The sequence below is a fragment of the Lathyrus oleraceus genome, chromosome 7, assembly GCF_024323335.1.
Source record: "Lathyrus oleraceus cultivar Zhongwan6 chromosome 7, CAAS_Psat_ZW6_1.0, whole genome shotgun sequence".
NCBI lineage: Eukaryota > Viridiplantae > Streptophyta > Magnoliopsida > Fabales > Fabaceae > Lathyrus > Lathyrus oleraceus.
In genome coordinates this window covers 539,285,004-539,308,125 of record NC_066585.1, presented here as the reverse complement: position 1 = coordinate 539,308,125, position 23,122 = coordinate 539,285,004, and the positions used below count along the sequence as shown (strand labels likewise).

The window sequence follows — 23,122 nt, the reverse complement described above, 5'->3', positions numbered from 1 at the left end:
CGAACTAAAAGTTAGTAAATAAAATAATAAATTAAACTGCAAATAATTTATTAAAATTATTTTAAATTATAAATATAGAGTAAATCAAATAGAAAAGAATTTGACGGACTGGCCAACCATTGTCTCTGCTTTTGGACAAACTTAAATAGGCAAGCGTGTGATGACGGTCTATTTTGTAATTCTTAATTGGTTCACTTTTTTAAAAAGTTTTTTTTAACTATCCCCTATTTTTTTAAAATATTACAAATCATTTCAAAAAGAAATAAAATATTACTCAATCTATTCCAGAATAATTGTTGTATCTTATGGTAATTCGAATTCATCAATAATAAACAATGATAATTTGATAAAAATACTATTTTTTTCTTTTTCATTTATTATATTTTTCTAATTTATATGAAATTATAACAATTATTTTGGAAGGGAATACATAAAGTCTATATATAAAACCCTTAGCCATAGCCTTTGTATTGCAAGAGAGAGATGGGAAAAGAAAAATATTTGAAAGAAAAAATGTTGATGTGAAGGTGAATGAGATGAGTAAGTTGAGTGAATGTACTATGTACTTTGCTTTTGATCCTAAGCATTTCTTGTATGCCATCTATATGCCGTAGGTAACCTACTAACTAGTGTAAAATAAATATTGACAAGACATTCAACTACTCATTCTAACTTTCCTTTTTCTGCTCTTCAATATCTTCACAATCTTATCTCAAACAGATAGATATTGCTACTATAAATAAATTTCTTACAAGATTTGTCACAGTTAAATAAGACCTCAACTTATTTGATCACAATTGAATTATGAGTAATCTATAAAGGATTTCAAAAAACAACAAAAGTGGGTTTGAGAAGGGTTAAACCTACAAAGAACATGTTTTAAGGAACTTGTCTTGCGTAATTATGGTTCAGGATTCAGTGTAACAGTCAACCATACCAAACTATCTTTGGACATTACTGGCCAAAGCATACTATAACCATGCAATCTTTTGGACCCTTCTTTAAAGTTTAAACTAGGCCCTTACTGCCAAATACTTTGTCCTCTCCTTCCATCAAATACAAATGACCCATCCACCGACAAAATCTAACTTCAACAAAAAAAAAAGACAACTTGGAAAATTGACATCTCACCTTATATACTGTATGTCCGTGTTGCAGACTACAAACTCATGTGCATCACATTTGTCTCATGAGGTTTTTTATTTATACAATCTATCAACTCAGATTTGTCATAATCATATACCAGTTAATTTCAGCTATTCGATTTAATGAACGGTAGAACATGCTACATTAATAAATGATTGTAATGTAGCTATCATTAGTGTTTTTGTCAACAAAAAAGGAAATGCAAATTACTTAGGATGTTGAAGTGGCCTGAACAGAAACAGAAAACATATACCTTAGAAACAGAAATTTAGATGTCTGCAGACCATAGCTTAATAGACGCATCGGTTGGTATGCGCAAAACCTTTTAAGGAAAATGTTTCATCACTGGCTTTCTTGTAATGATGTGTAATCTTTCACCATTAATATCTCGCCACATAATTTTCGTGGTATTTGGTCTAACTTATTTCCCTCTTGCCATGCTTGCCCTACGGAAACACCCGGTCCAATATAGCGAACATATATAACAATTTGATCGTTGAAAGGGTAAGGATGTTTAACTGAAAAAAAGGAGAACAATGTCACAAAATACACTATGCAATTGAACCTATAAGGGTTAAATTTTAACATCTAATAATCAACATAAATATTTTAACATTTATACATCACTAGCTCCCATAAACCTGATGAAGACGTCAGAACCAAGGTCACACTATAAGATGTCATAGATATAAGCCTGCCCAGATCTTCAATGAAGACTAGTGTAATTACCCCAATGTTTAAGAACCAAACCAACCGGTTCAACTGGCAATCGGCCTGTTCACCGATTGGTTTGATCGCGGTTAATTACAGTTTGGTTGAATTGGTTCTTTTAAATGGTTTTTATTTTTTTACATTAATAATTTATTTCAAGGTTGTCATGATCTCAATCTAGATCTTAAAATCTAACGATTTTGCAATCTCATCACCCTCAACGATCCCGATCTTAAGTAGAATCGTGTGTTGTAGCCAAATTGTGAAAAACATCGTAAAACCATTAATTATATGCGATATTGGCCAGTTCCGGCCACGGTCAGCAGTTTTCCAGCCATCATCATTACAAGCACAGAAGGATGACAAGATGCCAAGGCGCAACAATTACGGTTCGGCAGAGGCCATTTTCCCTAGAATACATCTTCCTACCAAAATATGATGTAAAAAACTTCAAATATATAGTATTATTTTTTGTTTTAGTAATATCTTATGATTTTTGTTAGGGTCTTATGTTTTACGATCTTGCTACTCCTCTTGATCATACAAAAATAATTGGGTAGGATCTGTCAATCTTGATTTATTTGTGCAAGATCCTGATCTTGACAACCTTGATTTATTTGTACTTTTTTGAGCCAATTAAACTATGACATGTAACAGTACGTCTCACGGGTCTATGGTACATTTTTTAAAACATTGAATTACCCCTGAATAATACAACTAAATACTTAACAATGTTGAATATGAACTTACAGCAGTAAGCAATAAGACTAACACTGAACGAAAGAAACAAAATAACCCCTACCTATAAGACTAACCCTGAATGAAAGAAATAAAATAGCCCCTACCTGGTTTAGGAAATCCTAGTGGAAGTTCTTTGATATCATACCGTCCATCCCCAAATTCATATGATAAATCACAAGGCTCCTCAGTTGACAGCACTTCCTTAATTTGTGTCATTGTAAAATACAGAGGAGCGAAAGAATCAGCAAATGAAGCCAAAACCGATCCGCCTGTGTGGTTGTGAAATTAAAAAAAAAAATCCATGGTAAGGACAATGGAATTAAGCTTGAAAAAAAAATGAACCGCAATGCAGTAATGGGAGAACAATAAAAAACCTAGCAGGAGAAATAAAGTCTTTAAAGAACCTCAATTTATCCCCTATTACATTGAAGGTTTGAAGAAAATCAGCATGTTTTTACAACCTCATAGATAAACTACTACAATTCTAAATTTGACTATAGAAGCATTAAGAATGAGAAACCATGATTTAAAGAATAGTTGACAATAGCCAGGTAAAGCTAAAGCTAGTATGCATTATTTTTCTTTTACATTTATCAAAATATATTTCGATATAGATGTATAAAACTAATTTTTCATCCCTTATTAACAAGGAAAAATGGAACAATTTCAAAACTTGTGTACATGATGTTCCCGGACGATCGCAAGGTCCAGGAAGCGGAATACCGGTAGCGAAGTAAGGAGCTACCACATGATGAGTAGGTGGACTCTTTTCCCTCCGTGTCGCAGAGTACACCCCACGAGGATACCATGTCAACCTCCCAGTTCAATCAAACGGTTGGCCGCATCCCACGCACATGCCGTTACCAACCATCTCCCCTATTTAAAGAGGAAAACACGCCACTTTTCAAGTACTCAAATCATTCCCATTCAAATTCCACTTTTCACTTTCTTACTGACTTGAGCGGAAGAATGCTGATCTTGCATGTCAACCCTATCTCCACCGCATCGAAAGTCTTGAACCACTGCAACCAATAGTGAATCCATCCTCTCCAATCACTACATAGTTCCAGAGTGGAACACAAGATATAGTAGGTCTCTCTATGTGCACACATGTATGCATGTATTGTGCATAAAAATTCTTTCTACAACATTTTGAATATAATAGTTTATAAAAAAATATACGCTAAGTGGTGATTATATTCTTGAGTTTTCAATTTTTTTATTTTCTAACCAGATTAACTGAGCAACCATCTATTAACTACATTATCACATGAATTTGGAAAGGTATATGGCAGTATTCAAGTCATTAAACTACACATCTTTTGTGATTTCTTTACCAAAAATTAAGAAACTCACCAATGAGCCGTCCATAGGTCTTCCCATCCTTGCAAGAAAATATAACCTTAAAAAGCAGCAAAACAATCAATAAAGTCTTTAAATATATTGTACAATAGATTAAAAAAACAGTAGAAAACTGAAAGTTTACCTTTTTGAAGGAATTAATCCAGGAAATTGGCATTGGTCCTATCAAAAAGTTCAATAATGATAATTCAGGTATTTGAAGGTTGAGACATGCTAAAAACTAAAGGCAAATATACACAGAACCATACAAATTAACTTTAAGACGAAATACACATTTAGGTGCAACACCAACATAATGCAGGAAGAGAAAACTATCAAAGAAGGTAGGTTGAAGTTGAACAGAAAGAAACATTTACTAATTCAATTTAAAGAGTATCATTTTTTGAAAAGTCAAGTAGAAGAGAAAAAGCTAAAGGTATAGTGGCTCGCGAGCAATACGAGGAAGCCATTTTGTATTCACCCTCCATTCGTTACAACTCCATTTGACCTTAGAATATAAAGGAGTATTATGAGGGAATGCATCCAGGCCCTGTTTGGATGAGCATCTTAATTAAACACTTATAGCATATGCACTTATCATATAACTGCTTATATATAAGCTATTTCTATAACAAAAAATAAAACAAAAGTCAAATTGTTGTCATATAAGATGTTTTCTTAATCTATCTTGGAGAACTTGTGAAAATAAGCTGAAAACAACTTATGAACGTGCCATATACTATTTTCATAAGTTCTACCAATTAATCTCACAAGTATTTATGTCAATAGGTTAGCTGAAATAAGTCAATTCAAGCAGACTCCATTCATTATATTCAACTTAATTGTGACAAACACCAACAAAAGTAATTAATCACTTCACTTACCTCCACTTGTTTGGCATTTATAATATTCAAGCATCACATCCTCTTTGTTTGAGTTGATCAACAATGTAGATTCACTTTTTCGTACTAACTTAAGATCCTCATATCGTGTACCAGCTATCTGCCAAGCTTTTGATATAAGTCTGCACAAATCTCTCGTGTCCATATACCCACATTTCAATAAGATCATCACGGAATACCAACTACAGTTTAGAATATTATGGGCATATAAAAAATGGAGTGAGGACAAGACCTAGGTTCTATCAGTGGCAGTAGTCGATGACGCCTTTCCTCCGGAACATCTTCAATTTTTTTCCTGAACATACAGATTAAAAGTAAGTGAGAAAAAACAATTTCTTCAGACTTAAGAACTTTCATTGAAACAATCGCAACATGACTAAACCTATCAAGAACCTAGTTAAAATTAACTCTCTCATCTCATGGTATGTAGAGTAGACAAGTAGAGATATACAAATAAATGTCGGTTTTACATTAGAAGACAAGATTACATAATCACTATTGAAGAATATCTAAATACACCGTAGTGTATAGTAGTTTGTATAACTAAACAGATAGCAGTGTTTCTTTGATATCCAATGCAGATACACCCCCATTCTCATTTCTCCAACTACCACCAAGGAAGGAGCTTTCAAGAGATTCCCCTTCAAAATAGAGTCACTACTCTATTCGCAATACAACATTCAATGATGAAAACTACCTATTTTATTATCCTATTTATACATAATATCTCTAACAAATGAACGAACTAACTAATTCCCTAACTAATTCTCCTCTATTCTAACTCGTAACAGTTTCTTTGTGTATTGTTATGGCCTATATATCACTGACCCATCAGTTTAAAGGCGAGTCCGATGTCCAATACGGTGATACATTTAGTTAGTTACATTCAATAATTTCTATTTGGCCTATATACCATTGACACTTCAGTTTGAAGGCGACACCGTTGAGAAGCATGAACAAAGAGAAAAACAATTTGAGACTAAAGTGTGACACTATATAGGAAAGCACAAACATGAAGCATGGAAGAATGAAGGGGGTGAGTATTACCAGAGATATGAAGCAGGATTGTAAGAAGTTGGATCCAAAGGTGTCAAATAATTGGGAGGATCAATAAACGCAACAACATCTTGTTCATCCAAGTAAGACCTTTTACCATTTGGAAGGATTTCAAAGGGTTTATCATCCCATGAAGATACATTAACAGCACTGTTTCCCCAGCTAGATTCAACAATTCCCTTACTGCGCAACAACCGCAAACCTATATGAACAAACCAAAAATAAAAAAATCAAATTTAGTGTAGTTAATAATTGAAGTGATTCACTCAGTTACCTCTGAACTGTGGGTGTTTAGGGCGAGGAAAGAAATGAGGATGTAGACGGTGGTTATGAATGTAGCACCACCAACTTGGGGTTGATGCAGTAACTATCGCTGTATTCATAGGATGTTCAGCCGCAAACTCGAAAATCCACTTCTTATTTATGAAAATTATGATCATTTAAATTATACACTTTTTTTTATTAATTTGCTTTATAAATATGTTTTTTTAAATTAAATTCTAAAATAACTGTTATTTTAAATAATTTATTAAACTAATCATGTTTTTTTAAAACAATTATTGACAAGAGGAGTAGTCATTCATGTTGGCTCATATTTTTAAATATTGTACATAATCGGCATCTATAGTGGTGACTGCATGTACATGATGTCATTGCAGGTGACACATACATGCATCCTATCGGAGCATGCGCCACAAACAATAATTACTGTTTTGTTTAGGGTTTCTATAAATATTGCATCTCCTCCCTATCATTTTCCACACATCTTCTAAGTTTTTTTTTCAATTTTTTTCTCTTCAAAATGTCTTTCATATATGTGTTCTTATATTCATAAGAGAAATGTCGATTTAATTTATTCGACAATAAAGCCTCAGATGAAGATCCGACTCTGAAACACAAAGACGTTCGAGAATCTTAATAGGAGCTTGATCTGTTTGTTAGATGGAGACATTGCAGAGGTGAAAAGATCAAAAGAATTTAAAGTTTATACAATTTTAAATTTGGTTTTAATACTACCAAATTACAAATCTTTTAATCATGTATTTTTCTTATACAGTTTATCTAGAGGTCATATTTAAGTCTCGACCATGAGGTTAACCATGATGATGATACAATTTAGAGAGCAAAAATATCAATCATCAGGTTCACTACTGTGGAGATGCACTAGAGTGACCATGTCAAATTGCAGTTCGGCATGCAACAACAAATTTCAGACTCTTCGACGTGTTTGAGAGACTGACATCAACTAAGAGTCGATGGCCAATGAGGTTATTCCGATTGAAAGAGTTTGCTAAAGAGATGTGTCATCAATGGAGGAATCGACATCGAAACATCTTAAACGATACAAGGTGCTAGATCAACTCAAAAATATATGAATTTGTATAGGTCGATTACAACAAGCTTCGTCATCACACGCCCAACAACAAACCTCCACCCAACAACCAACCCCACACCATTAGAAAACCCAACAACAATGTAAATCCATCCAAACCCAATGACCAACCTCACAATGTCACCATACCAAATACACACAACCACCAAACAGTCAACCTCTCAACCAATTCATATCACACACCCAATCACAAAACCAAGAGCATAACTCATATCACCAACAATCATATGTCGCCTACACATCTTACTATAGCCCCGATTATTCATACAATTTCACCCCATCCCACCATAATTTCCACCAATGTACACACTTTGTCAAAGCACCCAACCACCACATGACTTTCTTACACCACAAGAACCATTGTTTCGTTTCCAAAACGATTTAATGTCCCAATTTGACTAACTAGCCCGTCCACACGCAACCCAACCACCACGACCAAACTACGAGAACATGGACACCAAACTTTGAGATAAATGATTGAAAATTTATTAGATATGCCAGAACCCTCGCACCAACCACCTTTGCCTCAGACCAATAGTAAGAGACCCCAAATACTTCAAAGAAATCGTGGGAGACCTCGAAGGCAAGCGAATGCGCCTGAATATGAAATCGGATGGTGTTACGATCGACTGGATCATTGATTTTGTATTCAATCGTTGTGTAATTCAATTTTATGAAATAACATTATAAATTATTTTTAATTTTCTATTTTATTTCAAAAAATTTATTGTTAAAATAATTAAAATTATGTTAATTCATATCTTCTATAAGTAATTTGTTTCTTTTAAATTTTTTTTTTCCGTTTTAAAATATTGGATCGGTTTATAAAAAAAAATTATTTTAAGAATAAATATTTCTTTAAATTTTTAATATACTATTTTTTAGAATTTTACTATTTAATTAATTATATACATCCTCAATTTGTTACATTAATTTTATAATAAATATTAATACATAATGTGATCCAAAATCTAAAGAAAAAATGTGACTTAGTGTGGACTTAAATAATACTAGTATAATTTTTTAAGTTTAGAATTGCGTGTTTGTCATGTTTTGGACATTATTAAATTAAAAGTAAAGTTAAAATTTCAAATATGAGATTAATGGATGGCGCCTCTACATCTATGGTTAGGGGTTGACACATTTTACATCCATCACCGTCTATTTTGGACAGACGGGTGTTCAGTCGATTTTCAATGATTTTATTAATTAAATCTCAAATTTCACTTCAATGCGAGAAAATATGCATAATTTTAATCCAAGCAAAATTATAAAAGATTAAAACTTTAATTCTATTGACAATGATAATCTCATAAAGAGTATAGATACATGTAAGATACAAATTTGACTTAAAATTAAATGTAAAAAAATGAAGACTTTAAAGGATAGATCTGTAAAAATATAGAGCTATCCTAAAAGATGCTGCAATGTGCTATCACCACAAGTTAATTCACAGCCACAACAAATAATTTGCAAAAACAAATAATGAAGGAGGTCGGCGGTGATGAAAGTGAAAATGGTGAGTAAGAATGAAAAAGTTGACTGCGGGTGAGAGTACAATTAATTAGGGTTTGTTTGAGATTAAGAGAAAGTGAACAATGAATAATTAATAGTTAGCGTGGACTAGCTCGATTTCAAAACAATTAAAAATTAATATATTTGGGTAGGTTCGAGTTTGGAACTAAATATGTTAACAGCATGAATCATCCAATTGTTTAAAATTAAGGTTGAGTTTCGGTGACTTTAGGCATCAAAGCCAATGTGACTTTGTGTCTATCTCTCACTAGAAATCATTCTCTCTCATTCTTTTTCTCTCCTTTTTTCACTTTCTCTTTCATCAAAAACAACCAAAATCATCCAAAGTTACCGAAGCCAAAGTCATTTAATCATTTTTCTTAAAACCACTAATTTTTCATTATTTGGAGTGTATTTCACACTTTCTGATCGATTGAACACAGTTTGTTTGGCGAGTGTCCCGGGCACTCGTTAAGAATTCAAAATAAAAAATAAAAAATATATGTTTAGTGCATTGAATACACATAATATTTTTTTAAATTAATTATTTTTATTTTCAATACATTAAATACAAATATTTTTAGAAAAAAATTATCATTTTAGTCCCTTAAAGAATAAAATGCTCATACTACTACAAATACTACATTTCAGGACTAATAATTCATCTCATCTATTGAAAAGTTGAGGTCAAATGATCTTGAATGCGATATATATATATATATATATATATATATATATATATATATATATATATATATATATATATATATATATATATTAAGAAACTTTATCTTTCACCTCGGTTTTTTAGAAAAACAGACGTAAACTGTTGTTCAGTGTTTGAGTTTTGATTCCTAACTCCTACAATTTTATGTTTTATTTATCACTGAAAATGCATCATTATTTTTTATACATTTTACGTGGGATATTATCCCCGGTTATTGAATAAAACCGAGATAAAAACTTTAAAAACAATTTTTATTCCTTTAAAATTATAATAATTTGTCTCATTCACTTTTTGCGCCCTAGCGAACGAAAGAAACCTATTCTCCTCCAGCGAACGAATGAGTTTCCCAATACTCAGAACCACCATCCTTCTTCAAGTAGGAAGTAAGCTCGAATTCTTCTTCGTTGAGTCTCTCGTCACATTCCCGGTATGTACAAATTATCCATTACTGTTGTTGTTATTTTTGTCGTTGATGTTGTAATCGTAGATCGTCGTCGTCATTATTATTATGTCGTTGATGTTGTTGTCATATGTGATTGTTGTTGTTATTATTATGTTTTTTGAGACTTTTATATATATATATATATATATATATATATATATATATATATATATATATATATATATATATATATATATGTTATTTACTATAATATTATTATGGTATTTATTGTTGTTTTTATTTTATTTTTATAAACTGTATGTGATTATGGATCGGAGTTGGATGGAAGTTAATAAATTAAATAAAGAGTATGAGAATGGAGTGATTCAATTTTTTGATTTTGTGGGAAAAAATCTTCCTAAGGAGAGGGGAATTTTTTGGTGTCCTTGTAATTTTTTTTGAAATATGCACAAACATCCAAGGGATAAAATATGCAATCATTTAGGTTGTGATAAAATTATTCAAAATTACACGAAATTGATATGACATGATGTAGGGATAAAAAAACATATTTGTCACCTACAATTGAAAATGACAATGAATTTATGAATGATACTCTATAAGACATGATTCATGATATTGTGATAGATGCTTTCAAAAATGTTAATGTGGTAGATACTTTGCAAAAGACATGGAACAGTCGTTGTATCTAGGATGCAAAAGTTTTACAAGATTGTCAGTTGTGTTAAGACTATTTAATCTTAAGGCAAAAGGTGTGTGGACGGATAAAAATCAAGAGTTAATATATAAATGAAAAAAAATAAAAAATGATGTAATTGTTTTTCAAAATATCAATTATTTAATATGCGGTTCTTTTATGTTTTGGGACACATAAGAAATAATACATTTAAATAAGTTTATACATATTTACTGGATAATTTTTTTTATAAATATTTACTCCTAACTCATTAAAATAAAATAAAATTTATTTAATGTTTGTTTTTAGTTTTTGTGAGGGTGCAAATAAAAAAAATATTAATTATATCTTAGCTTTCTAAGCTTTTGTTTGGAAGTTTAGAAGGTAGGTAAAGCGTAATTTTGAAAAAAAAGAAAAAGTGAAAATAATAGAAGGATTTAGGTGGAGAGAGTTTTGCGAAATTTATTTTTATTTAAAAATTAAAATCTCCTAATTTGAAAAACTAAACAATTATACTGGATGAGGGATTTGAAGGATTTCGGAAGGTTTAAACAAATTCTTTAAATACAATTTATGTTGTTATAATATTTTAAAATTAAAATTATGTTAATGATAAATACTCTTATATCATTCTATATAATATTTCAAATGCGAAAAGAAAAAAAAATTGTTTGACAATAAGAAAAAAATGGCCAGGTTGTGTATAGAATCTCTTATTTCTCTATTGTTGATGTTTGATGCATTACATGAATGACATTATCACTATAATCCCACGAGGAATTAACAAAACCGTTATAACTAATCCCTTCTAATATAGCTCACTATTCACTACTCGGAGTTTTCTATCCTTAGTCCACCAGCGTAACCAAGATTAGGCAATGTAACAGAGAGTTAATTCCTAAGCCATTACCCGGGGTCTCCTATTCCTATTCATGTTCAACCAGCGTAAGTATAACAATTGTTCTAGGTCCAACACATAGATTAATGGTCAGTATTCCCTATGTGTCCAAAATCAGATTAAAAGAGTATCTCACATAAAAAAATATTAAGAATAAAATGCAATTGAATAGAATTATTTATTAAATTACTCATGCAATATCAAATCAAACATATTTCCCAACAATATCAAATAGGTTCATCAAACACAACATAACCTAGAGAGTATTAGCTACTCATAATTCAAATTACAATACCAAAATTAATTAAGAATGTTTGCATAAGTGATCCCTTGAAGGATTGACATCCAATGGCTCCAAATGCTCTCAAAAATCACTTATGGTGCTGTAAACTCATACTTTTGGTGTAGAAATTTGTAACCTTTGAAAAAGTGCAAAAAGTCCCCATAAAAAACCTTCAGAATGGACCATAACGCGTTAGAAATAACCCGAATGCATCGCATGCACGATGCAACTTTTACTTCTCTATCGCGCACAACGTTGCACGTGATTATTCCAGTAGTTGCACGTTTTTTCTTCCTTTTTCACCTGATTTTCACAAAGTCCTTATTTCTTCACATTTAGCTATTTTTTCCTCATTCTTTGGTCTTTATTCTTCATTTTTGCTCCTCTTTAACTTGTTTTGATCTGTTTCTTCGGCTGAATTCATACAGTGACGGAGTAACATCATACACCCACAACATTGTACTGAATTCATCTACAAATGAGATGAAGTAATTACTTTCTCCACAAGAAAGGGTTTCAAAAGGACCACAAATGTCAGATGAAACTACATTCAGTACATGTTTGGCTCTCATTGACAACTGATTCACAAAAGGTAACCTACTTTGCTTCCCAAGCATGCACATCTCACATGCTTTATCAAGTGTCACTATCTTAGGCAATCCTTCTACTAAATTCATAGTATTCAACTTTCATAGACTTCTGAAATTCATATGCACATACCTTTTGTGGCAAAACCAGCTTTCTTCATCAAGAATTGATGAATAAAGACAATGTGATTCTGATGCCTTCAAGCTAGCCTTCCAGATTTTGTTTTTGGTTAGAGTTGATTTCAGAACCATTCTTTTCTTCTTGTCATATAGCTTTAGTGAGCATCCTTCCATGATTATTGAGAATCCTTTCTCTACCATCTGATCAATGCTCAGCAGACTACATTGCATACCAGGGACAACTAACACATCTTTTATCAATGTTGTTTTATCTTCCTTTCTTTGTATGATAATCTTGCTCATGCCTTCTGCCATAAAGCTTCTACTATCTGCCAGCTTCACATTTGTCTTCTTGTTTGAGTTAAAGTCAGTCAACCACCCCTTGTGTCCAGTCATATGGTTAGGACAACCAGAATCTAAGTACCACACATCATAAGCTGGAACCCCTTCAGAGGTGATTATCATTAACATGACATGATATGAATCTAAATCATCTTGCACCATGTTAGCTTTCTCTGCAACAGTCTTCTTCTTTCCCTTTTCAAACCAGCAATTTGAAGCAAAGTAACCATACTTCTCACAATTGAAGCATTGAATCCTTCTTTTGTCTTGAAAATTTTTCTTGTTTTGAAATTTGCTATATCCCCCTCCTCTTTTAGAGGATTCAGATCTTTCTTCAAACTTCTTCTTCTCTTTTCTATCTGGTGTGACTTCTCTCTGATGTTTTCCTTTTCTCTGCTTCCACTTTCTCTTCATGTCATCAGAACTTTCCTTTCTTGAATGAGCAATCAGGGCATGTTCAAAATCTTTATTTGTCTCTCTTTGATTAAGTCTCAGTTTTCTGGCTTCAAGAGATCCTTGTAGATCCTCCATCTTCATTGTTTCCAGATCTTTGGTTTTCTCAATTGTTACTATCATATCATATTGAGGAGTGAGACTTCGAAGTACCTTTTCAACATTCATTTGCTATGTCAACGTCTCTCCATAATTCTTCATCTGATTGGTTAATTCTTGTACCCTAGTGAAGAAATTTGATATCGTTTCGCCCTCTTTCATATGCAGCATTTCATACTGCTTTTTAAAAGATTGGAGGCGCACCTTCTTGACCTTTGCATCTCCACATGGTATTTTTTCAGCATATTCCATGCTTCTTTCGAAGTTGCAGCATGAATTATTTTATCAAACACTTTCGCTTCAACGCGTTGGTGAATATAAAATAGGACATTTTGATCTTTCTTCTTGGATTCCTTGTATGCAACTTTATGAGCACATGTCACATTTTCTACTAGTGGTTGAAACCTCTCCGCTACATACTCAGACAAATCTTGAACATTGAACGTGACTTTCATCTGAATGCACCATTTTTCTCAATTCTTGTCATCAAGAACTGCAAGATTTGCAGAAAACTTGTTGTCGCCTATTCTAACTATAACTTCAATCACTATTGATTTTGAATTTAGAATCGATCTCGTGATACCATATGTTGGTGTTATTACACCTTGCGAATGCGGAAGTTAATTGAGAGAAAGATGGAGAGTGTTGAACTAAAAGGAAAGAAAAGAGAGAATAATAAATACTAAATGAGAAGAAATGATTGTTATTTAAGAGAGATTATTCCAGAACTACACTATTATTTATAGTAACTAAATGATTAAGTTTGAATTAATACACACCGGAACTCATAAATATATGAATAGTTTTTTTAAGAGAGCACATGGATAGTTTTCTAACCAATTTTTGATGCTACAATATGTGAAGAGCAATATGCAACTACACAAAATGAGTTAATTTGGGTCTTTGATTTAATAGTTTTGAAAAATAACTTAAGGTAAATGAAGGAGTTCATATCAACAATATTAATTAGTTTAATTCCTATTCTTTAGGTAAAAGTTTAGAACTGGATTAGAGGAGAATTAGTAGGAGATTTGTTAGCTTGATTCTCTCCTAAATTAGGTCTAACAGCTTGTATATTTATACTGACAGAAACTAATAACAAATTATCAATTCCACAAACAAGTATCATATCTCTATATGGTATCAGCCGGAAACGATCCAACGTCCTCCCTCTAATTCAGGACGTCGTTCCTCACCCTAGCTCCCACCCTTGCCTCCCATGGCCAGTGAAAGCAGCTCCTTCTTCTCCAACCCCTATGAGCCATCCAAACCCTTTGCTAGTATCACTCTTATCAGTGTCACCAAGCTTCTCCCTACCAATTATCTTAATTGGAAACTCCAAGTTGAAGCTCTCCTTGATGGCTATGATCTCCTCAAATATCCGGATGGATCTTTTCCCGCGCCGACGAAATCGATCACCACCACAGACACGCCTCCAGTGACAACCCCAAATCCTGCCTATCAGACATGGCGCCGACAGGACCGCCTCATCTATGGTGCTCTTCTCACTACGCTCTCCAACGAGGTGGCCTCCTTAGTATCTCAGACAGAGACCTCACATGATCTCTGGACCCTCCTCAAGAACACCTATGCAAAAGCATCCCGCAGTCATCTGAAGCAACTAAAGGAGCGTCTCCGCACGGCTTCCAAAAGTACTCAATCCATCACCACCTATATGCATTCGCTAAAGCAAACAGTCGATCTACTTGCATCCCTTGGATCTCCTATCTCTGTTGAAGACATGACTGATCATGTGTTGCGCGGCCTCGACGACGGCTATAGAGCAGTCATTGATGGTGTGAATGCAAGGGACACCCCAATTACCTTTGATGACCTCCTTGAGAAGCTACTTATCCAGGAACTCTCCATTACTGCTGCTCAGAGACAGACTCATGCTCCACTTACAGCCTTGAATGCTCAGGCTCGGCCTAACTCCAACAACAAGTCTCGATATGGGCAATTCTCTGCACAATCAAATCAACACAATGGCAATCGCAAACCGTTCCTAGGTCGATGTCAGTGGTGTAATGTCAAAGGACATGTTCTATCTCAGTGCCACACCTTCAAGCAGCAACATCCCGGCGTCCCACCGCCCCCTCGGGATCCTATGGGTCATCCTGGACAGAAGCAGGTCCATACTGCAGCTGCTGGTCATTCTCAGAATTATTTGGTTGATAGTGGAGCCACGCATCACGTTACCAACGATCTTGAAAATTTGGCCCTTCATCATCCGTACACTGGTCCTGACTCGCTGTTTATGGGTAACGGTTCAGGTTTAAACATCTCTCATTCTGGAACACTTTTACTTAATGATTTATCCCTGTCTAATGTTTTGTGCGTTCCTTCCATGAAACAAAAAATCATCTCTGTTTCTAAACTTACCTCGCAAACTAACTCTGTTGTTGTCTTCATGCCAAACTCTTTTCATGTGAAGAATCTGCAGACGGGTCAAATAACCCATAGAGGCTCGTGTGTGGATGGACTTTATCTCTGGCCCGCCACTCCCCCATCTGTCCACACCGTCCGCACGGAATCCGCTACATCATGGCATCATAGGCTTGGGCATCCTTCATCTTCTATCTTCAAATTCATTCAACAACATTTTTCTTTGGGCTCTACTAAATTCCAGCAATCAGATTGCAACTCATGCCAAATTAGCAAAAGTCACAAGCTTCCCTTTCATGAATTTACTCTTAAATCTTTTTATCCATTAGAAATAATTTTTTCAGATGTATGGACTTCTCCTGTCTTATCAATTGATGGTCTTAGATACTATTGCATGTTTGTTGATCATTTTACTCGCTATATTTGGCTCCATCCAATGAAACGCAAATCTGATGTGCAAACTATATTTCCCAAATTTAAATTACTCATTGAAAATTTCTATCACCACAAAATAAAAATCTTATACACCGATAATGGTGGCGAATATCTTGGTCTTCGTCCTTTTTTAAGCAATCACGATATAAGTCATCACACCACCCCACCTCATACACCTGAACACAATGGAATTTCAGAACGCCGGAATCGTCACATCGCTGAAACCGGTCTCTCTCTTCTCCATCACTCGGGCTTGCCCCTCACTTATTGGCCTCACGCCATGACCACCGCAGCCTACCTCATAAATCGACTCCCAACTCCAATTCTTGGGTATCAATCACCCTATTCCAAATTGCTCAACATTAGCCCGGATTATCATAAGTTAAAATGTTTTGGATGTTTGTGTTTTCCATGGATTAAACCATATGCTAACCATAAACTTGCACCCAAGTCTGCTATGTGTGTTTTTGTAGGTTACTCGGCTGATCAACATGCCTATCTATGTCTTGATCCCGCAACAGGAAGGATTTACACCTCTCGCCACGTCAAATTTGTCGAATCTGACTTTCCATTCAGCTCCCTAGTAACTCAATCCAGTCCAAGTGCAACACAACAAACAGGCCCACTTCAACTCTCCATTTTACAACCTCTAAGCCAACCCATGGTGAGTCCCACTCCAAACTCACCAGAAACTTTATCTGCTGCCCCTTCCTCTCCAACTGTCACCTCCTCCATAGATCTGGCCCAATCTCCAACCTCCACCGAACCCACCAACACCATTCACTCACCCCCTCCAACCTCACCACCATGCCCACAACCTTCTGCCCCGCAACCCCAACCGACTATCATCCCAACCCTGAGACAGCAATCCAATGCCGGTGGGATTGTCACCCGGTCTCAAAACAACATCGTCAAACCCCTCAAAAAGCTTAACCTTCATGTCCGTTCCTCCTTCATCATCGAACCCAGTACCATAACCCAAGCTTTCCGTGACCCTGATTGGCGCTCGGCAATGCAAGCCGAATTTGATGCTTTACACCGCAACCATACTTGGGATCTTGTTAGTCGTTCCTCTGCTCAAAATTTGGTTGGTTGTAAATGGGTTTTTCGAATCAAACGAAATCCAGATGGATCGATTGATCGTTACAAGGCTCGATTAGTCGCCAAAGGGTTTCACCAACGCCCTGGATGGGACTACACGGAAACATTCAGCCCAGTAGTCAAACCGGTAACTATTCGTATTGTCCTCACATTGGCAATTCGCCACGGATGGTCCATACGACAACTTGATGTTAACAATGCGTTCCTTCAAGGGACGCTCAAAGAGGAGGTCTTCATGATACAACCACCTGGTTTTGTCGACAAGAACTTTCCTGATCACGTTTGTCGCCTCAAAAAGGCACTTTATGGGCTCAAACAAGCGCCTCGTGCCTGGTATACGGAGCTTAGAGTATTTTTGATCTCCATTGGCTTTGTCAATTCAACTGCAAATGCATCTCTATTCATATACCAACAACCAGGTGTTACACTATATTTATTAGTCTATGTTGATGATATAATTGTCACCGGAAGTTCCTGTACCGAGCTGTCGAAGCTCATCATCACACTTGCTGCTCGCTTTTCGGTGAAAGACCTCGGATGTCTCAGCTATTTCTTGGGTGTCGAAGTAATTCCTTCCGCTGCCGGTATGTTTCTTTCACAACGGAAATATATCACTGATCTGCTACATAAATCAGGCATGGCAGATGCGAAACTAGCATCCACTCCACTGTCTGCGAGTGTTCCATTGCTCAAGGACTCGGGTGATCTTCTTCCTTCTCCAACTGAGTACCGAGCACTCGTTGGAAGTCTCCAATACTTGAGTCTTACACGCCCTGACATCGCCTTCAGCACCAACAAACTTGCTCAATTCATGCAGAACCCACGAACGGCGCATTGGTCTGCACTCAAAAGAGTACTCCGATATTTGGCGGGCTCTTGTAACAAAGGAATCTTCATCTCGGCAAATTCCCCACTAACCTTTCTTGCCTTCTCGGATGCGGATTGGGCGGGTGACAAGGATGATTATGTCTCAACAACTGGTTACTTGTTGTACCTTGGCAGCACTCCCATCTCATGGAGCTCACGCAAACAACGTTCTGTTGCTCGATCATCAACTGAGGCAGAGTACAAAGCCTTGGCTGACACAGCTAGTGAGCTATTATGGGTATTTTCCTTGTTCACAGAACTTGGTCACACGCCAACAACCAATCCGGTTATATATTGTGATAATCTCGGTGCCACAAATCTAAGTGTTAATCCTGTCTTCCATTCTCGGATGAAACATATAACCTTAGCCTATCATTTTGTTCGAGAAAATGTACAACGGGGCAGGTTTCGAGTGTCTTTTGTGTCTACTAATGATCAACTTGCTGATATTCTAACCAAGCCTCTACTTCGTCCTCGGTTCGAGTCCCTACTGTCCAAGTTGCATCTCTCTTCCAGATTATCCAACTTGCGGGAGGATATCAACAATATTAATTAGTTTAATTCCTATTCTTTAGGTAAAAGTTTAGAACTGGATTAGAGGAGAATTAGTAGGAGATTTGTTAGCTTGATTCTCTCCTAAATTAGGTCTAACAGCTTGTATATTTATACTGACCGAAACTAATAATAAATTATCAATTCCACAAACAAGTATCATATCTCTATAGTTCATATTAGAGGTGCCACCTAGGGTTTTTTTTTAACATAACAATATTAAAATTAAGTGGGACACAAAATGATGATGTGTTGCGATCTAATCTGGGTCTCTATTTTAATGTATATAATAGATAATAGATTTAACCTGCACATTTAGTTATCAGGTTTGAAGTAATTAATTTTATTTTAGGGTTTATGTTCATGTTGTATAGAGTTTTATTGTTGGTCTTAATCTAATATTTGAGGCACAAGGGCCGACAGGTTTAATATCTTCTCATTAACCTTGCAACAGACTAGACAAAAGCCAAAACTAAACGTACAAAACTTAGTCAAGCTAAGTCTTCAAATTGATCTCAACATCAAGCCTCAAATGAATAATCACGTAATACAAACACCATAGAAAATGGTCATATTCTTGAAAAATTACAAAGCTTCACCTTGCATATTTGACGAAACAGGTAAGTGGTTGTGCAAAAAAATTATAACTCGAGCATCATGACTTTATGTGTTTCAATTGCGTAACCTTCTCAAAATCCAGAGGATGGAAGTTTCTTTCTACCTCCCAAGCCAATTGTGACATACAATTAAATGTTGACTTGGCCCCTTTTTCATCAGTGACTTCTCTAGGGAAAGGGATGCGGACCTCAAATAAACCGTTGTTAGGAGAAAACAAACGCATATCCAATCCCAAACGATCTACCCATATCATCTTTGCTTCTGAGACCTACAATGGGAAATCAAATACATTGAAAATTAAGTTATCGGTCCCCAATGATTTTTTGAAGTTAGGTTTTATTTAGCAGTCACAAAAGGACATGAATGAATAAAGAAAATGCTACACAGATGCATCAGGTGTACTAGTTAAATCAATGGATAATAAAGAAATAAAAATGGACAAATTTTTGTTGTTGATGATAATATGCATGAAATGAGAGAGACAGAAGCTAGGCTAGCTTGGGCAAGCCTGTGAAATCTCAAATTCAGATCCATCCAAAAAAACTGAAATGAAAAGTACCTGGAAATCCAAGTCAACATAGACATTACAAAAGCGAGTAATGTCTTCCATATTATTGGTGTTAATTTCAGCTACTAAATTCTCAGCAAATTCTCGAAGGGGGTCGGGTTGAGCATTTTTATAGTCTAAAGAGGTGAACCACACACCATCCTGAAAAAACAGGGACATAGCCAACTTATATAAGAAACCAACTTGTGTAAGGTTAAAAAGCATGAAATCTTAGTACTAGTACACTAGTAGTATAGGCAAGAATATGATTTAAAAAAGGTGAAGGGTCGGGTCCCAACCTCCTGGAAGTCATCCAAATGCAGCACCCTATCTACATCAATAATATACATAAAATCTTGATCAACTTCTTCTCCGAACCTCTTCTTCCACAAAGAAACAAGCCGCTGCAGAGTGGCAGTAGACGTTTGATTAAACAAACAGAAACAGAATACACAAATTTAGACGGTTATAAATTTCTGTATGCAATTACAATTGAGGTCACAAGGTCGGGGTTTTTGAGTTCCTCATATCCACATTAGTCAAACATCAGCCACATTTCTCAACAACCTTTCTGATTCTTTCATAATGCCAAGATAACAAACAATGTGTTCATAATTTCAATGAATGATTCAGTAACTTTGCCCTTGAAATTCTCTATAATTGATATTACAAAATTCTAAAATGATTCCAAAGTTGAAAACACTCCACATTGAGCTAGTCAATTTAGTCTCTGCAATTGTCCAAGAAGAACTAATGCGATATTTTTGTCTTAACCCTCTGGTTTCCAAGGGAAATGAGCTATGGTAATCTACAGGTTGACCCAGAGATGTGCAAAACTCGCCCAAGGAATATTCCAGGCAAGGTTTGAACTCAGTACTCCAATCGATTTGACTTTATCTAAAGTTCGTTAACCACTTGAGCCAAACCACTTGGTTCAAATCAATGTGTTCTATATTACGGATCATATTTAAATTATGTTAATTTAAGAGATCAAATTGTTCATTGAGGCCTACAATTTCAGTTTCAGCTACTAAATCCACAATTAATCAGAATTTGAAAATAACCTTGCATATGTACCTATACTAATACAAATTGATTACATATCATTGAACTGAATTTGAAAATAATTGGCATCAATCTGAATCCACTCACTTTGATCAAAACTGGATCCTGCGGTTTGGTAAGTGTTCCTTGAAGTGTACACTGAGGTGTACGCAATCCTGACTGTAAAAACTGGTACAAACAAAAACACAAACACATACAATGCATTAAAAAAATGAATTGAATTCAAGTATTTCATTTGTTCCAAAGAATTCAGTAGAAAAATACCTTAACATGAAGTGAAGAAGGGGCGTGAATGTTGTGATTGGCAGTGGGAACAGAATTATGATTGAAATAGAAAAAAGGGTTTCCGTTTTCAGAATCAACAGCGAATCGAACCCCAATACCAATTGGCCAACCCTGTTGAGTCAAAGTAGAAAGCGTGCCAGCCCTAGCTAAATCCATAATGGTTCTGGATACTTCAGCTGGAAATGGTTTGGTAATGTTGTTATCGGTTTTGAGTTCCAATTGGGTTGAAACTGAACACTTTGTTGAGCGAAATGAGATTGAATTTGAAGGGTGAGTAGAGATTTTAGTAGTAGGAGTCGTTATTTTGGGTGTGAAACATGGTGCAGTGAAGTTTCTAGTTTGAAGAAGCATTTTTTGTTTGTTTTGGGATTTTAGGGTTTCGTTGATTGATTATAGAAGATGATGAAATTGAATTGAATTGAAAGAGAAGTTGAAGATGGATTTGAGTGTGGAAGCAATAGGGAAAATGGATAAGAATTTGATACACGCGACAACAAAGTGTCGTTTCTACGTAAGTAAAATGTAAACGGCACTTCTGTTTTCTGCAGTGTTGTTAAGGATGCGTTTTAAGTAAAGAAAGTGTATGTGATCTATTGAGCCTAACTATGCATTTTTCGAATTTTGATTGTTTCCTTTGCCTCATTAAAATCTTATTTTATTTTAATATTTGTAAGAAAACAATTCAACAAATATTTAAATATACTAACAAAATTAAAATATCAATGAAATTAAGTGTCTATTTAATTTATTTTGTAAAACTCTTTTTTAGTTTTTAAAGATTAAAATATAGTTTCAAAACTTCCACACTACCGGCTTGAGCAAAAACAGTATCTTCTTTGACGAGGAAATCAGATGGCAACCCAAACAATCCTCATTTCTTCATCCAATGAGCCTCTATCTCAGACTTCTTCAAGTGAAGAGCTTTAGCAATAAGATGAGATTTGGGAATCTCTTCCAATCCACTAAACGACACTTTGCTGGAAACAGGTATTCACAAGAGATGGGCATACTCCTCCAACGTAGGCACAAGCTGATAATCGGGAAAAGTGAAGCAATGTTACAGAGGATCATAGAACTGTACTAACACACTCAAAAGTCCTTCAACCACATCAGCAGACAAGATAGACAGAAGCTTCTCATGACGTTGTTTGAAGTCCAAGGGATCTAATACAAAAGATGCTAGCTTCCTTAACTCTTTCAAGTCAGGACATCTGAAACGGTACTTCTTAGTGTTCCTTCGTCCACAATCCATGGTTTGAAAATATTTGCAAGTAACACCTCAGTTCCTTGAAAATTTCGTGTGGTGAATGTTATGATGCGCATGAATGCAAGAATCATAAATACTTTTACAAAATTATTTATTAAAAACCATTCTCTTATTTAAGAGTTAAAAAAACTAGATTTTATAGGTTTTGATTTTTGGTTTATAGATTTCAAAATTAGAAGAAGAAAAAACACATAAAAGTAATGGCAAATTTATAATATTGTACAATTTTAAAGTAGTTTTTAAAAATGAGTTTATCAAACATAATTGTTTTTCTTTTATAAAATAGTTTTTAAAAATTAGAAACTAAAACTCTTTCTAACAAATCCTAAATATTTGTTTGCTTTGACTTATTCGAGTTTACTCAGTACTATAGATTTTATGATACTATTTATTTGAGAGAATTTATGAAAAACAACTTATAACATTGTTCATATGATTTTTTAACTTATTTTTACAAGTTATTCAAAATAACTTAGTTTTATTCTTGTATTTTAATTCAAAGTACAAAATATAATATAATAATAATAATGATACAATTATTCATATTATTTAAAAGACTTTTTTTATAGGTTGTGACATATTCTTTTTAATTAAATAGACTTATAAA

At 34.7% G+C, this 23,122-nt stretch overlaps 3 protein-coding genes across 3 annotated transcripts; all 3 read right to left on the bottom strand.

Moving 5' to 3' along the window:
• Window positions 1–1,240: 1,240 nt before the first annotated feature.
• LOC127106413 (uncharacterized) lies at window positions 1,241–6,344 on the bottom strand. The gene is made up of 8 exons (XM_051043705.1): window positions 6,172–6,344; window positions 5,889–6,099; window positions 5,074–5,136; window positions 4,824–4,963; window positions 4,085–4,122; window positions 3,955–4,000; window positions 2,703–2,867; window positions 1,241–1,664 (listed from the first exon to the last, which is right to left on the bottom strand). Exons 1-8 carry the CDS (start codon window positions 6,335–6,337, stop codon window positions 1,489–1,491), a joined length of 1,005 nt encoding a protein of 334 aa, XP_050899662.1. The 5' UTR covers window positions 6,338–6,344; the 3' UTR covers window positions 1,241–1,488.
• Window positions 6,345–12,481: 6,137 nt separating this feature from the next.
• On the bottom strand, window positions 12,482–13,462 carry LOC127104863 (uncharacterized). Its single transcript, XM_051042009.1, has one exon. The coding sequence runs from the start codon at window positions 13,460–13,462 to the stop codon at window positions 12,482–12,484; it is 981 nt and encodes a 326-aa protein (XP_050897966.1).
• A 5,744-nt stretch (window positions 13,463–19,206) lies between these two features.
• Window positions 19,207–21,826, bottom strand: LOC127106412 (glutamyl-tRNA reductase-binding protein, chloroplastic). The gene is made up of 5 exons (XM_051043704.1): window positions 21,228–21,826; window positions 21,051–21,131; window positions 20,198–20,302; window positions 19,911–20,060; window positions 19,207–19,619 (listed from the first exon to the last, which is right to left on the bottom strand). The coding sequence occupies exons 1-5, from the start codon at window positions 21,597–21,599 to the stop codon at window positions 19,389–19,391; spliced, it is 939 nt and encodes a 312-aa protein (XP_050899661.1). The 5' UTR covers window positions 21,600–21,826; the 3' UTR covers window positions 19,207–19,388.
• Between the last annotated feature and the right edge of the window lie 1,296 nt (window positions 21,827–23,122).

Excerpts from the sequence above, each read along its gene's own strand:
- LOC127104863 (XM_051042009.1), bottom strand. The coding sequence starts at position 13,462 with ATGAATGTTGAAAAGGTACTTCGAAGTCTCACTCCTCAATATGATATG.
- LOC127106412 (XM_051043704.1), bottom strand. The coding sequence starts at position 21,599 with ATGCTTCTTCAAACTAGAAACTTCACTGCACCATGTTTCACACCCAAA. Across the intron at positions 20,303-21,050 it reads AGGATCCAGTTTTGATCAAA|CGGCTTGTTTCTTTGTGGAA; the intron begins GTGAGTGGATTC and ends GCCACTCTGCAG. Across the intron at positions 20,061-20,197 it reads ATTTGGATGACTTCCAGGAG|GATGGTGTGTGGTTCACCTC; the intron begins GTTGGGACCCGA and ends CTGTTTTTTCAG.
- LOC127106413 (XM_051043705.1), bottom strand. The coding sequence starts at position 6,337 with ATGATCATAATTTTCATAAATAAGAAGTGGATTTTCGAGTTTGCGGCT. Across the intron at positions 5,137-5,888 it reads AATCCTGCTTCATATCTCTG|GAAAAAAATTGAAGATGTTC; the intron begins GTAATACTCACC and ends CTGTATGTTCAG. Across the intron at positions 4,123-4,823 it reads TAAATGCCAAACAAGTGGAG|GACCAATGCCAATTTCCTGG; the intron begins GTAAGTGAAGTG and ends ACTTTTTGATAG.